Source organism: Syngnathus acus, chromosome 23 (assembly GCF_901709675.1).
Source record: "Syngnathus acus chromosome 23, fSynAcu1.2, whole genome shotgun sequence".
NCBI lineage: Eukaryota > Metazoa > Chordata > Actinopteri > Syngnathiformes > Syngnathidae > Syngnathus > Syngnathus acus.
Genome location: NC_051107.1, coordinates 4,570,608 through 4,588,182, shown reverse-complemented (window position 1 = coordinate 4,588,182; position 17,575 = coordinate 4,570,608). Strand labels below are relative to the sequence as shown.

Sequence of the window (17,575 nt, the reverse complement as noted above, 5' to 3'; positions counted from 1 at the left end):
GCCTAAATTATCTGAAAAGCACCCAGCCAAGGTGTTTGTTGGCGGATATTTGATTAGAGCGCTTGCGTCTTGTTAAGTGGAGGGAAAACGCTTACAGGCCTGCGACCTCTTGGAGAGGGAACGACGCTGGCTAGACGGTTATGCTTTTCATCTCCATTCTGCTATTCACTCGAAAATTGCGTCTTGCCTTTGTTGCCAATGTTTTTGTTGCAAATGTTTTTCTCCATCTCAGATGAGAGAATGCAAAGGAAAGTTTGGCCGAGACTTTATATATATTATATACGCACATATATACATATATAGCGCCTCTGCTGGTGACAGCAGGTACTGCAACTCCAACCCAAATACAAATGTAGTACAAATCTCATGAAATGTTTTTTGACGAGATTCCTAAAAAATGACAAAACTTACGGCGTTACAAAAACGAGGGGGGGGGTCGCAAAAGTGAAAGCGGGAGACGGCGATGGAAACCAAGCTGACAGCGAGCAGGCTTGACATTTGGCCTCTCGTAATTAGCCGAGTGCCAGATTCCGTCCCGCTAAATCTGCGCTGGGGATCATTATTCTCGACGGTGTTGACTCGGCTCGCTTAAGCCCTTCTCAGTGAGCGACTCCCCTCCCACCACCCCCCCACGCCCCAAGACCACCCCTCACTTCTTTCTCTTGTCCGTAAATATTGTGGCCAAAATTACATTACAGTTTTGAGCTTGCCTCCCCCTTAATTGCTTGCCCTCCAAACACAATCTGCTTTGGCAATAAATAAGACGCTATGGGAGTTAACAGCGACAGTGAGTTGGCAGCGAGGGAGACGAGCGCCGGTCTGGAGGGGGGGGGGGGGGCAAGGAGATAAAGTGCGGAGGAGAGTCGGAGAGGAAGTGATCACACGCAGACAAGCTGGGGAGAAGCCGACAGATGCCACCAGAGCGAGTTTGGAGGGAAGAAATCATTTCAAAAGAATAGGTGGGGAGAATATTTTTTTTGCGGGGCGCACTAAAATAACGTGTAATTGCACATCCACTACAGTAGGTGGCGGTCTCATTGTCAAGGAGCTGTACAGTTTTTCAACCACAAAATACTGGCATTTCAACAAGGGTGTGTAGACTTTTTCAAAAACTACTATAGATACATAAAATATGTCATGGTCTGAAATACGAAACCCGAGAGAAAGGAAATTCAAGATTTCATTTTACCTTAATCTGTAGCTGCCTTGAAGACCAACTTTAGGAGCTTGTGCAATGCCTGAAAAAAAGAAAAAAAAAGTCAAATCGTGACAGGATCGACTTAACTCTGCAAAGTTAGCTAGCTAGGTTTTAATGTATTATCATTTAGAATCAGGTGGACGTTTTCGCACCGAGTTCTAAAAGGCCTGAATATTCATCAGTTGCGTTGCCACTCTCTCGGTTAGCGCCAGGTGCTGCGCATGACTCATGTGAGCCTTCGCACGTTGCTAATGCACACAAAACTCTCACTTTGTGCCCAAACACGCATTTATGATTGGAGCAACGTAACATATTTAACACATTTTTAAAAAAGCAGATCATTAGAAAGAACATGATCGTCAGACAGCATGTTAGCGGTTATCTGTTATTATACGAGCAAAACGGTAGAAAAATCAAATTAAATAAACATTTTTGTTGATCATTTAAAAGTAAAAATGCTTGAAATAAATGACGATAGTTTTCATCTTTGTCAATTTTGTACATGGGCTTTCAGAGTTCATATTAAATTCATTGATTTTACTGTAAGAAGGTTAAACAGATATTGAAAATTTATTGCACAAATACATCAAAAATTATCTTGCGCTCGACTAATGCTCCATATATTAAAAAACTAAAATGAATAAAAACTAAATGAAAAATATTTATTTTCTAAAAAATACTAAAAAAGCTAATGCCCACATCCCAGTCAATCATTTGGGATCAGAATAGAAAATCTTTTTTTTTTTCCTCCAAAGCTAAAACCACCCAGCATGCACTCCAAAAAATAAAAACGTGCTCCTTCAAGCTCAAAGTGTTGGGTAGACAAAGTTGCGTCTTGCCGAGCGAGCCCATCACAAAGCGTCGGCTAATCTGGGAGATGGTGACAGGGGCTCGCTTGCGCCGTAAGCCTGCCTGCCTACCATTCGACGCTAATCCTCACGGGTGATGATGAGCGAACCGGGGAGGGGGGGGGGGGCGAGTGTACGGGGAGGTTGCCTGTAAATATCAATAACAAATAAATGTGGCATGAGACCCTCATCCAGCCTTTTTCGCCTCCCTTTATCATCCATGAAGGGGGGCTGGGAGTTAATCTCCGTCGCCGTTATGACAGTCAATTAGCGGAGAAGAATGAAGTTGGGCCGCTTAAAAGTAAACGTGGTTGCGTGTGTGAGTGGTGACAAAAGTGTGTGTGTTATGTGTGTGTGTGGAGATGTTCTATCATGACAACTATCTCTCTGTCAGCTCCCCTGGAGAGCAGATGGGACATGAGCCTGCCAATGAGACAAGAAGAAAGAGTGTGTGTGTGTGTGCATGTGTGTGTGTCAGTCATGCATATGCACACACACACAAGTGCGTCTTTTTTTGCAGCATCCCGTACTTCCACATTTGGACAATTTGATGAGTTGAGTTGACAGCGGTACATTTTGTACGTGACATGAGTCATAGGAAGCGACGAACGAGGTGTCGTTAAGTGGACATGGTGTTGAATGCGCTCGAGCGAAAACTTTTCCAGAAACGGAAAGTTTGCGGTAAATATTGGCGAGGATTTCGCCTTATTTTTGGTCAACTTTTTGTTTTTCTCACTTTTTTGGGTTCGCCTGTGATCAATAGTGCCAATAATGAATGAACTAAGAGCAACAGATGGATCATTTTTGGTGTTTGTGACAAGTCTGCCATCGGTGCCAATTTCCGAAAAAGTTTCCGTCTTCACGACAAGACAGATTGGATTTTTTTTTTTTTAACGATTCCATTCAAAGAGCAGCATTTTATTTTATCTGTCATTTTTTTCTGTCATTAAATAATGAAATAAAAAAATACCTAATGAATAACTTTTTTCACCATTTGTGCTGAAAAAGAAAAATCATTATGTACAAAAAAAAAAATAATTCAGCTTTGTACAAGGTTCTTTGGAACATTTTTGTACTATTACAGATGACTTCTGAAGGACAAAAAAAAAAGTGGATGTTTGTGCTTGTTTGATGTCAAAATCGAATAAACAGCTGCAAGCTTTAACTTGTCCATTGAGGTTAACTTATTTGCTTTTGACTTGGGAAAAAAAAAAATGTTATCTTCAAACATGCCGAAAATAAGGACAAATAGGTCCTAGTTTGTTTATGTGGATGAAAGCGGGGGCAAAAAAAAATGGCAGCGGAAACCATCTTTATCTAACGCCTCAGGTCGGAGGTCAGGGGCAGCCATCCAGGTGCCCTGAACCCAAAACGAGGAGGCTAAACTGGGCCGCCGGGTGTCCTCCCGGTACCTCGGATGCCTTTCCCAGCGGCAGGAGGATCCGGAGGCAGGTCCATCCCCAAAAAAAAAAAAAAGTCCGCCCAGGGGAACGGGACAATGTCCAAGTATGCGTGTTCATGTGGTAATGCAATCAACATCACATCCAAGTGAAAGTTTGGAAGGCGCATAAACCCCGCTGAACTAGCGCAAACATACTTGTTAAGATAAGACGCATCATTTTTTTTGGGGTGGGTTGGACGAGGAAAAAATAAAAAATACCAATCAATTGATGCACTTCCTGTTTGCTTGAATCAAACGTATGTCAAGGAGAGTTGAAATAGTCGCGACCCCCGGAGGCGAGGTCGCACGTCGAGGTCGCAAAACGAACTTCTTTTTTGTGCTGTTGCGAGAAAAACATGCACGTGTGTACGTTGAGGGTGGATGATTCATTTGAACTCGAAGCACACAGAGAAAAATGAGAAGTAAAATGTCAGAATATTGTCATTTTGTCGCTGTTTTGCTATCGTTGATAATAAAGACGAGATATGCTAAGTTAGCATTTAGCAGCGACGAAACGAAGAGCCTTTAAATTGATCAAAATATGGAAAAACTTTTGCGGTTAAATATGTTGTGAGAAAGTTGTGAGTCTTATAGGTCACATTAAGTGCGTTTTTAAAATGAGGTTCTAAAATGTGTCACCAACACGCCACCGGTGTTTTTTTTAAGTGCACGCTAATCACCTGTAGGCTGCTGGTCGAAGGGGCTTGTCAAGTGAGGTTGACTGAGCAGCACACACACACACACACACACCAACGCGTGTCGATGCCAAGTCCACGCCAGAGCCAAGATTGTGTGTTTCGAATAAGAAAAACACTTTGTTTACGCTTTAGGGCCAAAGGAGGGGAACGTCATCGCTGCCTTCCCAACCTCCGTCAACACGTGGAGTCAACGTCTGGCGGACGACAGAATTACTTCGCAAAGTCCTTTTTTTTTGTTTGTCACATGGAAGCAGGTTGGGAAGATGATTTTTTTTTTTTTTTTTAAACATTAGCTCGCGGCTAATAAATAATGGGAATCTGCATGGATGGGCTAACGTATTTAGCATTGAACCTTCAACTGCATAGGGAGGAAAAATGACTATAGCTTTCTGTAGTTGGGGACCTTCTCTGCCTCTTCCTCTTAATTATGCTGCTAATCTCCATGTAGGACTCAGTGCTGCTGCGGTGGCACAACGCGGTACTACACTAGAAAGGCACAACTCTGTTCCAACTTAAAAAAACAAAACAATGTAATGGTGGCGCGATTGATGGACGGCGTTCAAAGGGAAATGTCTTTTCTTGGAAATCGTCCCGCAGGGTTTGGTGGGAGTACATTTGTGGATAAGGACGCTTAATATCAGATGCTATCTTTTTTTTTTTCCCCTGAGAACATCCAGATAAGGACACGCCCACCCAAAACGCCCTCAATCTGATCAACACAGACGTCTATTTATTTTCCCATCATTTATCCCTTGAATCGTCTGTTTTTTTTATTTATTTTTTATTTTTTTTGTGTGTGTGTCCGTATAATTCCTTTATTCTTCACACCCAAATCAAGTGGCTCTGCGCGCGGCAGATAAATAGGAATTCCGAAACTCCAATGGTTCATTTGTCATGGTGCGAATTTCCAAGAGTGGAATCTGGAAATAGCTCGAGTGTTCAAGCGCAGTTGCAGCCTGGGGCTTGGTGGCATGTAGGAGGCTTTGGTGATATTTGCTTTTTGCATATTTTCTACTAGGGGGCTTTTTTTTTTTGTGGAGGGGGGGGGTTCCACTTTTCCCATTGCAAAACACATAGAATAGATGGTATGTGTTTTTTAAGCCGCTCGTCGTAGGAAGCTCGGCACCATTATTTTGCTATGACATTACAATTTTAATTGAATTGAATGCAATTTATTCTTAAGAAAACTTTTAATGAAGTGCCATATGGACAGATTGCCGAGTAGTGGCCTCTATGATATTCCCGCGGGTACATTTGCTGCATAATTAAGAATATGAACTGTAATGACACACTGAGATTTCACCGGGAAAAAAAAAAATCTCTCTAAATAAGCGACGCAGTGGGGAAGCCATTAGGAGCCAGCCACGTAGAGGTTTGGACGGGTTCTCCAGGGACTGTTGGATCCCTGGAGTGGAACCCAGGGAGTAGGGACATGGAGAGCGCTCAATGCCAGGGAAGAAGTGGACGGCCATGAAAACGAGTCTTATTTGGTAGTGGATGAGGTCAGGGTCAGTTAATTTTGGGTAATTAATAAATCTATTTGGCAAATAATTAAAAAAAAAACTGCCTTGAGAGCTGCTTGCTAGCTAAAATACGTCGACATGCTAACATTAGCTAGCACAGATTTACAAACTTTTGAGGAGCCGGATTTTTTAAACAACATATTGTGACACGCATAAATTCTTTATAAAAATGGACTTACTGTATTTTCCGCACTATAAGGCGCACCGGATTATAAGGCGCACCTTCAATGAATGGCCCATTTGAAAACTTTGTCCATATATAAAGCGCACCGGATTATAAGGCGCATAGAATAAATAACTCAACGTTGCTCAAACGTTAATGCAATCACAATATAGTAACACTCGAAATAGTGAAAACAATAACAATATATCAATAACTCAACGTTGCTCAAACGTTAATATCACACAACACACAAAATAAACACGTAAAGCTTACTTTAATAAGTTAGTCCTCATCCACAAATCCAAATTGGTCCATATATAAGGCGCACCGGATTATAAGGCGCACTGTCGGCTTTTGAGAAACTTGGAGGTTTTTAGGTGCGCCTTATAGTGCGGAAAATACGGTACATAAAATCCCAATAAAATAAAAATCCGAATAATTAAAATCCAAAGCTTCCAAAATGCGAGGAAGACATGCTAACTACTACGCTAGCCATCCCAATAAACATAATTACACTTTTTAACGCCATTTGAGAGATTTTAAGAGTACATGAAACTGTATCTCATTTATGTCGAAAATGGCGATGTCAGGGAAAGTAAGCGAACAAGATGAGAAAAGGAAGGCCGGGTCGGTCCGGCTTAATCACCCCCCCCAGAACAAGAACAAACTCATTTCCAGAGCAGCGGCAGACTTGAAAACAATTATCAGGCGTCTCCATCACCGGGGATGGAAGCCTGTTTTGTGGTGGGGCTCTTTGTTTTTCTCAAGGACATCTTCATTATTTCAGATGAGACCCATTTGAGACCAAATAAAGACTTTCTCTTTCGGCACCGTCACCCTCGCTGCGGCTGTGATGTTGCATCTGAGGGGATGTGAAAACATGTTTGAAAAGGAAGTCTGATGAAAGCACTTCTAGGCCACTAATGCATGTTCATTGAGTTCAAACTCGCTTTTATTTACGTCTCCCTTTCACATTTGAGTCCAGGTGCTAATATCTGTGTTGTTGTTTCCCCCCCCCCATTCTTTTTAAAGAAAAAACAAAACCCACAGTCAATGACATTCGTCCTCTTTCGGAAAAAAAGCTAACGTCGGGTCTTTTATGACACACCGGCAATACTTTTTTTTTTTTTTGAGTCATCTAAATGGTCCGAGTTGTACGGAAAATTTGTTGGGCTGGGGAGGTCAAACACAAATGGAAAATAAACAGATAGGAGGCCCGTCTCACCTGCCCGCCCGCATGCTAGCACAATGAATGACCTCTATGTGTCGATGAATGCAACGCAAACACAAACTTTGCCGCGTGCAAACACAACACACTTCAAATGGCCTTCGAGAGCGCCGCATACCACATTTAATTGGGAGTGGGAAGGAGGAGGGGGGAGAGAAAAAAAAAAGCAGCATACTGCCACCCTTTAAAGTAAACTCCTCGAAGCCAATCGGACAAGGCCAGGTCTCCGAGGGGGGGGGGGGACACATGACCTCTTGTTACTTACCCGAAACTCGAGTGTAAACATGTTTTGTGCGTGGAAAAGTACATTGAAGTTCTTTGACGACCTTGAAAAACTCTGTGTGCTTAACGTTCAATTCCATTTTATTTCCACAGCGTCAATTATCAAGTTATCTCAAGGCACTTTACATAATTACGGAGCAGGGTCTCCTCGCTAACTGAAAGTCTCGCTTTTAGAAATCTCGAACAGATGAGTGATATTAGCGCTTTAAACACTGGCGAAAAAGGAAAGGTGGACTTTTTTTTTTTTGTAGATTTACACGTTTAGAAAAGACGACATAAGACAATCATAATAAGCATAAAAAAAACTTGGTTGATTTTCTCTGTTAGGAAGTTAAGGACAAACTATTCTATAACAGTCAAATAATATGCAGGTAATTTATATCTTTAATGTTGAAAATAATTTATTACATTGACATTCCCTCATGGTTTTATAAAATACAGTTCCATTTGTATTTATTTAAAAATTAATTTGGGAAATTTATAAAGTTGAAAAAAAAAACATCCAATGACAGTTAAAGAGAATTAAATTAAATTGCATACAATCCCATGTGGAAATAGGTTTTCCCCACAAGATCTTGGAAGACTTGAAGTAATCCAAACATATGTGCATTTTTTTTAAAAATATATATGTAGAAGAGGAGAGCAGCTATAGCGTTGGGGAAATGATGATCTTTCAGTGTGTCATCATCACTGGAGTAATCTGTACACTTTAATTTACAGTTTGTGTCCACATGGGAAATTTGACGTAAGCTTGTGCGAGTACAAAGGGCACTTGAATTGTATTACGTACATGGCATTATTAATTTTGACACTTTGTGGGCAAACGGACAAGTCGATAATGCCGTTTCAGGCTCACCCGTGATATAATCTGGGACATTTGTTATTTACTTTAATTTTTCAATCCATGATTTAGACTGGAATAAATAAAAAAAGTGTCTGAATGCAATCTGGATTTAAATCTTTATAATTGTGAGCATTTATCCATCAAAATCCACAGCTGAAATGTTATAAGAGGATGTGAGTTTTTATTTAACACACACACAAATACAGGAAAGAGGGGGGGGGGGGGGGGGGACATCTGTGCTTGAACGCTGACCAAAAAAGAAAAAATCCACAGCGACTTCACTCACAATACAATTTTGTTGGAAGTGTGAGAATTTGTTTCGAGTTGATGGCAACAGCCTCCATTTTGAGTTGACTTTGATATCACTCTGCGAAGAGTGAAATGTGTGGAGAAGTGTTGCGTTCAGGGCCTGCCATCTGTACCGTCTCCAACTGCAAAGTACTTGAGATGCTCTCACACTGTTTCACCGCCCAAATACAAAAGATGCTCTTAAGCGGGTCATTGCTGACATCTATCGGTTGGACGGAGAATGACAGGCAGCACCACTAGAAAAAGGATTTTTTTGGCATTAATCTAAAAAAAAAAAAAACTTTCCTTGTGTGATCTATTGAGCGTTATTATCTAAATCTGCCAAAAACAAATCAAGCTTCAAAAATTGCGATTCCCTCAGCAAAAAAAAATTATTAAAAGAGCATCTCATCTATACCGTTTTTATTTACCGATGCTGATTTCTCCCGGGAAGCAAAACAGCGTGCATTAAGTGAGATTTACTCGCTGCGTTTGTGTGCGATGAAAACATCTTGCCGTTTACTGACCATAGCATCAGTGACAAATCTGGCTGTTATACATAAATCCCTCTCTGTCTCAAGTCAGAAAAAAAAAATATATATAAAAAGCTTCTGACATGCACGCCAGAATGAGATAAAAGCAAGCAGAATGGGTGTAAAAATAAATAAATAAATAAAAACACGAAGGAGAGTGTGTTGGGGGGGGGGCACTAATGCTTCCATAGAAACTGTCGCTTTAGACAACTCATCTGTCAGCTCGTCTGTTGAGGAATTAGTCCAACTGACTCACTAAGTATGGTGAGCGGAGGGGGGGGGGGGGGGGGGGGGGGGTCTTCTTTTATGAGAAATAAACCCACCAAAAAATAAGTTCAAATGTATTACGGTTAAATGACGATTGTACGTAAATATAGCCCGACTCCTACGCTACTTTAATTTTATGTGGGTAACTACGGATACTTTAGCTAATGGCTACTTTCGGGTCGTGGGGGTTTTTAGTTGCGCACGTGCAGCGATCATATGGTAAACGGTGCACCTTGAGAAGATTTTTTGGTAATGCATGAATTGGAAATAAAAATGGCTGTGTTTTTCCCCTCATTTGCATTCTTGCCTGAGTGCACCTGCAGTGCTGAAATTCAAAATAGGAAGTGGAAAAAAAAAATCGTGATTATATTATTTTTCAAAAGAGTTAACTTTTCTTGACATTTTTTGCCACCTTTGTGTTCTGATGAAAGCACAATTGCATTCTCGCTAATTGTTGCCTCATAATTGCTGTCTGGGAGTTGACAATAAGCAACAAAGGGCCTCGACGCCGTCCGTTTTCTGAGAATGCCAGTCAACAATGTTTGGCGAAAATAAGATCCCCCCCCCCCGGAACAACAATAGCTTCCGTAGGATGAGAGCCATTTGAGCTTCCGGGGCCCAAAGTGAAAAACAAAACCGGCGACGTGACAACAGCCCAATTTGATCCTGAGGGGAAAACGTTTGAAGCCGACAATCCCTTTTGTGATGATTTGCTTTTTTTGGGGGGCTCATCCTCCCACTTGCCGCTATTGTATCATGGGCAGCGGCGCGGGCATTGTAGCGCCCGCCGCTAATCTGGGAGGGAAATCTTTAAACTCGACGTGGTTACGAGCAGCTGTCTGCGTTGCGGGAAGCGCCGCTAATCTGCCTCGGTATCTTACAGCCCCCTCGTTTAGCTCTCTGATCCTCTCCCATTATGCTTCATCGAGACGCCCTTGGCAAGCTGTGTCGGAGTTCTGCTCGGATGAAAAGGCTTGGAAAATGACACTGCGTTGTAATTTGGATTTATAGAAAAGTCAAAAGCATATAAAAACTCAAGAAAACTATTTTAACCCTAATTTAAACGCTAACGCCGCTAGCCGAGGCTGATTTTTTGCATTTGATAAATCTTAATGCAGCTCTGCTTACCTTTTTGGCCTTGACGTGATGGTTGGAGTGTCACACCCGTTGAGGGTGGCGTATTTCAGACAATGTCATCCAGCAGATTGAAGTTGGCGCCGAAGCTTCATCCAGCCTAAATGAGAAACATTTTGATACATTAATCAGAAAGAGAAATATTACTTGAGATTTATTTAGTTGCATTACTGTCCAACCAGACCAAATATTAGCTCTTTTAAAAATCTGAAAATAACTGGACTTTTTTTTTTTTAAATAAATAAATTTTCCTTAATATACAAGTTAACACATTATAACTTAACGCAAAGAAATTAGCAGTTAAACATTCTGAATTGGCAAAGCATTGGTCAGAAAATAAAAAGAATAATTTGGTGGGCTTTAGTAATTTCATTCTTTACTGGAGTTGCCTCAGCATATTTTATACATGCAAGAATAGATCTGGATTTTTTTGTAAATGAGAACAAGTCAGTAATTAATGTCTGTGATATTTGTGTGGTTCTAGAGAAGGAGGAAGATAAGTGAATTATAGTCAGCGAGCTGGCAATGCACCCTTATAATTGTTTGAATATATAATAATAAAAACATTCGCTTGAAGACAAAAAGTAGGTCTTACATTGTTACTGGAGAACGATAAGACAGTTTTGACTGCTTTTTAATTGGACTCCCAGGATTACATAATGCGTTTTCCACGAGTTGAAGTTTGTGCACAAGAACTAGTTAAAAATCCGGAAATGTGAAAACTCACCTTTAAGCAATGTTCAGAGCACTTAGTTTGATGAAGCATCGTCTGCGGATTCATCACTCGTTTTCCTCGTTTTTTCGGTTTTCCTAAAATGGTTGCATGTTTGTTGACCAATTCAGAGCATAAAATGTCTCATATCGAACTCAAGACAGGCAATTGCATTTAAAAATAATGTAAAGTGGTGTGGCTGCTCTCTTAAAAACGTGTATAACATGCTTAGTTTTCGATTCCGTACGTAAACGTACGTGCAAGGTGATTATCATGAGGCGCACCTGATATCCGATTTTGTTTTGATGACTCTGCTGCCACCTTGTGGTGAATTGAGGCGTTGCTGACATTTTCCTGCAGAAGACGATAGGTGTCAGCAAAAATGCAAAATAAATGTAAAGAAAGCACACACAGCGGATATGAGCGTAAATACTCTTTTATTTCTTTTTTCGGTTTGTTTACAGTATTTAGTCAACCTTTTTGTTTCACTTCTATTCCGTTTTTAATAACCTTTTTTTAATATGAAAGATTCAAATAAGCAAGATATTACATTTGTTTACTGTACATTATAAACAATATACTACAATGGCCACAGGACACATGAGAAAAAAAAACGTCATGCAACTAAAACCTGCCTTTGAGATGTTGTGTTTGACCGTAGTTCCAAAATTGTGACAGTAACTGTTCCTCTATTGATGCATTCTTTTCACATTTCAAAAACTTATGTGCATGGATTTGTGATTTCACATTATGTCTGCTCTGCCACTGGCATAAATAAATGATGGACCTTATTTCTCCATCCGGACGAGTAGAAAATAAGAGCACAGTGGCGAACCAACACTTAAGCATCTCAACTGTGGAAGATGAACAGTGCAAAGTGAACATGGGAAAGTGGGAGGGAAAAAAAAATCCAGTCGTGATAAACTCGATACATTGCGTTTCCGTGTGTTAGCAGCTCAGGAAGCCCTAAGTCGTTTTTGAAAAGCTGAAATTATTGCTGCAACATGTGAAACACAGCTCTGGAAAAGAATATAGATTCTCTAGTAGTTTGGAGAATAAAACAAAAATGTGCTTTTTTTTTTTTTCTTTCTTCCCCTAATCTAGTTTTAAGAAGCCTCCCTTTGGCTTGTGGCAAAGTAACAACAAGCTTCTCCTTCAAATGCTTTCTGTCAGTTGGTCCGTGTGTCAATGGCAGCCATTTTGTCTCACCGATGACGTCGCGCTTTTCTCGATCGCTACCACTAAAGCAGTTTTGGTCTCATCTGATTGCTCCCATTTCAATGAACACGGAATGCAAAACCCGGCCGACTCGTTTTGACCCTTAGCATACACGAAGGATGACTGGATGGCAATTCCGGGCACGTCAGAAACGATGCTGGCCCGAAAATAAGGGTTTCAAAAGAAAAAAAAAGCCGGCAGGTATTTCTTGCAGCATTTTCATAGTAGTAATTTTACATTTTTAGCTCCCCTTCCTTATCTAGTGTGCACTTCAACGCACATCCGCTTCACATTCCAACGGGTTTTCCAATCGCGCGTGAGCTAGCTCCCGTAACCCGTTGAGATTGACGCGCCACCCTCGCAACCAGGCACTGAACGCAAAAGTCTTACCAGCGTGCGCCCATAGAGGGCGCTCTAGGCTCGTTGTAAGAGAGGCACTGAGCAGGGCCTGGAGGAAGCGCGGAAGGAACAAGAGGGATTGGGCGAGGGGCGGGGTGTGTGGGGGCGTGTTTTTTTTATTCGGGTAGGCTCAACACGGCTACCTCGGGTTTCATCTTGAAGTACTGGTTGAAGCGCAGCACTGCATATCTAGAACGGAAGGTTCAACGTCAGTCAGGTGTCATGTTGACAGTAAATAGTGCAAAGCAACTTACTCCAAGAAGTCAAAGTCAATGGTGGAGAATTTGGCTTGAATCAAAGCCCAAAGAGCCCAGAAGAAATGTGATGCCTGCCAGAAACGAAAGCAAAGAATCAAAAAAGATTAGGGTTGGGCGCTTGCGGCCTTTATCGTGGCATCTCTCGATTTCCTATTTCATTTATTCCATCCCGACCCATTTTTTGTTCTTCTGTACTCATCTGGTCGGCCGTTCCTGTCATCGGAAACCGACTCGATGACAACGGTGGCGAGAATTAGGGTCGCCACGGCGACTGCTGCTAACACCCGAAACACAAGGGAGTTGAAAGTCACCATAGCAACCGTGACAAACACCTGAAACACAATCCCGCCGCTCGCCCATCCTCCAGGCTTGTCCTCTTTTCAACCTCCACAACCCCGGCATCTTCTTGCGCCATACTAAGTTATCCCAAGTCATAAAATTAGCCGTAAAAGTTCACCCAACGAGCGAGCAAATGCATTTTAACCGGGTGCATAAAAAGCAATCGGGCGTCCTTTAATCAGAGCGCACGAATAGAAGCACTTACCAGGGCGAAGCGGTTGACTTGCACGTAAAGCGTCTCCACTTCTCTGTCTGTCACCTGGTCGTTCAGACCTTTGTGCTCCTTGTAGGCTTCCAGGTACGAGCGCAGCCATTGCAGCTGGAAAGGTCTCGCCGGGTAGTGGCTATAATCCACTTCGTTCAAGCCTGCGGAGAAACACAATTTTTTTATTTTTTTATTGAATTTTGTCAACGATTTTTGATTGTTTTATTTGACGAGACTCACCGGCAAACTCATTGAAATGATTCCCAATGTCGAAGGCTTGGTAATTGTAGCCGGCGTACTCGTAGTCGATGAACTTTACGTTGCCTGCGTGGACAAGCGGTGTTGTTTACACAGAGTTGTGATGACTCATGCAAAAAGATGATAATGTTTTTGTTTTTTTTATCCCTTTGATAACTCAGAATGTCAGACTGTCAATTGGTTTCTTACTTCACCCCCCCTACCCAAAAAAAAAAAAAAAGTCAAGCGTGAGTTTGCATTTTGAGAAGCTTTTAAGTCGGTTTTAGACGGACAATGTTCTCAAACTGAGTTATCGGCAAAGAGGAAAAGCACGGAAAGAGGAGGCTGTTTGCTTTGGACGCATGCAAGTCCGGGACGCCTGCCAAGACTGGTCGGACGGGAATATGACAGAAGGAGGCCCTAAAAGGTGGAGCAGTAAAAAAAAAAGAAAAAAAAAAAAAAAAAAGAATTCGAGACACAAAATCTACTGAGTGACAAAAATCCCTCAGGGCCAAGTGCAATTACATAAGACTGACTCGAAGGCCTCATGCAGATGTCAGCCATTTGTATTTTTGAGTTATTAATCTGCTGCATGCAATGTGAGGAATGGAAGCATTCGGTTACAAGCAGCTCGCTCTCAAAATACAAACCCTTGCTTTGACATGTCCAGTTGTAACACAATTCAAATTTACAGGGAAACCAAATGCATGGGACTTTTCAAAATATCTATTTTTTTGCCCTGACATTTTTGTTTTTTTCCCCCTCAGCCTTTTTTTTTTTTTTGAGGTGGTGCTGGACTAGAGAGAAAGACACTTTGAGGTGGGTTACCAGGTGGAGAGTGGGTCCTAGCGGGACACAACTGAACACCTCCAGGCAGTGGCTATAGCCCCCCCTGCGCAGCAGATGAAAAGGTTGGGGCAAACATCGTTCACACATGCGCACTCGCTCGCGGACAGAATTTGCCTTGTTGCCTTTTCACGCAACATTTATCCGCAAACGCAACCCCCCCTTCCATCTTTTGAGACGCTTTCCTGATATGAAATACTTTAGCACACTTTAGCATCGGCGCCTGACGTTCGACACTCTCCATTGTCTCGGCTGTTCCTTCTGTGAGAAAGGCCCCGCCCCCTCGCCGACAAAATGGACGTCAATGGCAGTGAATGAAGTTTAACACTTTTAACCACCTCGGACTACGCGCGAGGGTCAATGAGCAAAACGCGACAGGCGGGAGACGCTTCACTCGAAGCAGCCACTCAGCAAATTTTACAAGATGCACACTCGTGCGCCAATGACTCACCGGCCTGCTGGTTGTAGATAATGTTCTTGCACAGCAGGTCGTTGTGGCACAGGACCACGGGCGAGCCCAGCACCGACAAGCTCTGCTGCAGCCACACCAGCTCGTCTCGGAGGCAATGCGGACTGGGCACCTCCGTCTTCAACCTGGGACAGAAAGGAATGAGTTTTATTTGTTTCCTTGACAACACCTGAGTAGATAGTCAGTGTTTGTTTTGGATTCCTCTATGGTGCTAACGCACACAATCGTTTGTTATTGCCAGCAGACTTCTCAAACGCTAAACACTCCTTTGGCGTGGCGCTAAAAATAGTCTAGCAACAATAGGCGCCATAACCTTTGTAAAGATTCATACGACTCAAAAGTTGGAGCTGAAAAGATACTCGATGTTTGAATTAATTAGTGTTCCATGGGGGGGAAAGCAAATCATTATCTCAACTAATGCTAATTTCTGGCAGCACTTCAATGCTGTTTTACATTATACGTTAGCATTAAGCTAGCAGAAAATGACGGCTAGCAGCCTTACCTCGCATTCTTCTCCGGCTCCGTGAAGTACTTTGGGATGAGAGAGAAATATTTGCCCATCTTCAGCCACAAGTCCGACTGGGGCACCCAGCCGTTGTGGGCGTGGATAGCGTGATATTTGGCGAGCTGTCTGGCAATCAGCCTGGAAAAGCAATGCGAGTTCAGGAATGCCAAAAGAACCGGAGTGTGGCTTTTGGTGAAAATATAAAAGATACCTGAATACAGGCTGGCTACGGATGTGCTCGGGCTCCAGAGCGGCGCCTTCGAGGAACTCGTAGCACAAGCCGTTGTTGAAGGTGCAGTAGAGACGCGGGGCGCAGCGGTGCGCGTGGAGCACCCGGAAACTCTTCACCTCGTTCTCTCGGTCGATCAAAAGCTCCGTCTTGTTACCGTAGATACGAACCAGCACCACGTCTTGCATGGCGGCGCCCACGTAGCAGCCCAGAAGCTTATTAGTGATGCCATCAGTAAAGAACTAAGTGGAGAACAGGGAAACAATTCTGAACATGTCTGCATTTTTTAACTACGCATGTTGCATAACATGACCGATTTGACAGAACATGCAGGTTGGACTGCATTCAAGCCTCTTTGCGTTGAGGCCGGGGAGCATTTGTTAGAGCTGCTCTGCGTCGGGTGGGGGGGGGGTCAACATACCAGCCCTTGTAATTGTTGCCACTATGAGGCACCGACTGGGAATGACAGGAATTTTATTTTCATGTGGCCGTATTTGCTGAGTTTTGCTCTTCACTAGCTCATTCATGAAGATGGGGAAAAAAAGGGTGAGGGCGTGTGACCAGTTCCAATCCTGTGTTGACATCCCCCTACAATCCACCCACCCCAGTCACAACAAAACTGCGTCTGAGGGGCTGTGCAAAAAAAGCATGTCAGCTTTCACCTCTTTAATAGATAACCACCAAGGTTGAAGGTGGAAAAACATTCTCCATGTTTATTCAGGAATATTAACATGTAAATATAAACGCTCAGGCAAATAAACAGAGCAACAGTTTAAATAATCTATTTAAACTTGACTCTGTGTTGTAGGCACTTTTCCAATTGTATATATATTTTTTTTTTTACTATTCACTGATTATTTTGCTGATTGTGGTCCTGCAAATACACATAATAACCCAAATAATTGACAATTATGGCAACGACATATAATGACAGAATATGATTAAATGACATCACACTAGTTGGCAATATGTAAATAATAAGTGTATTCCATGTTATAACATTTAAAAAACCCGAGTTGCTGGTTAAGAGGGTGTACCTAATAAAGTGACCGACTGGAGCTGTCCACCGAAAGCTCGCGAAGGTTTCGATCGTGACTTGGAAGTGACGCAGATGCTTATAGGCCAAGAAAAATTAGCCCGCATCTCGACTGTAATAAAAGCCACTATTACAAGTAACATTTCGTTATAAATTCATCGGTGATACATTTTCCGGTATAAATCTACAGTGGCCATTTTTGATAAGGAGGTTGTCGTTTGGAGCCACTCCGTTATCTTGGATGCGCTTCAAATGGCTTTAAGCTAGCGTCACTGTGTTATAACCATCGAAGGCGGTTTTTATAAGGAATCAAAAACAAAAAGACATAAATTGCACCTTTATTTTGACCTCGGAGGGTTTCCAGTTCGGTCTCAGCTCCTTGACCAATTTCAGGGCGCCGGTTCTGTAGTCACTCTCCTCAACTATCACGTCTATTTTGGGCACGGCTGGAGCCTCTTCGGGTACGTGAATGTAGTTAGCCATACTTTATTAGTATTTTGATGTTATTATCGTAACAAGGAAGTAATACGTGCGAGAAGCAAGCAAGGTATGATGAACGCGTGACAGATCTGCTGCATATAGAGTCACTGAGTGGAGACCGAATGCGGCAACGCCTCTCTAAATTACCCCGCCCACCACCGGGAAAAGTTCTCCCGGTGCATTATGGTCTAGAAGT

The 17,575-nt window shown here is 42.4% G+C and overlaps 2 protein-coding genes across 19 annotated transcripts in view; one reads left to right on the top strand and one right to left on the bottom strand.

Moving 5' to 3' along the window:
• The window catches only part of LOC119117275, a 376,942-nt gene that overhangs the window by 151,193 nt on the left and 208,174 nt on the right, over window positions 1-17,575 (top strand). The gene's annotated exons all lie outside the window — the stretch shown is intronic.
• Window positions 12,259-17,504, bottom strand: etnk1 (ethanolamine kinase 1). Its single transcript, XM_037243437.1, has 8 exons — window positions 17,236-17,504; window positions 15,846-16,105; window positions 15,632-15,772; window positions 15,112-15,254; window positions 13,818-13,901; window positions 13,578-13,738; window positions 13,031-13,104; window positions 12,259-12,965 (listed from the first exon to the last, which is right to left on the bottom strand). Exons 1-8 carry the CDS (start codon window positions 17,380-17,382, stop codon window positions 12,893-12,895), a joined length of 1,083 nt encoding a protein of 360 aa, XP_037099332.1. The 5' UTR covers window positions 17,383-17,504; the 3' UTR covers window positions 12,259-12,892.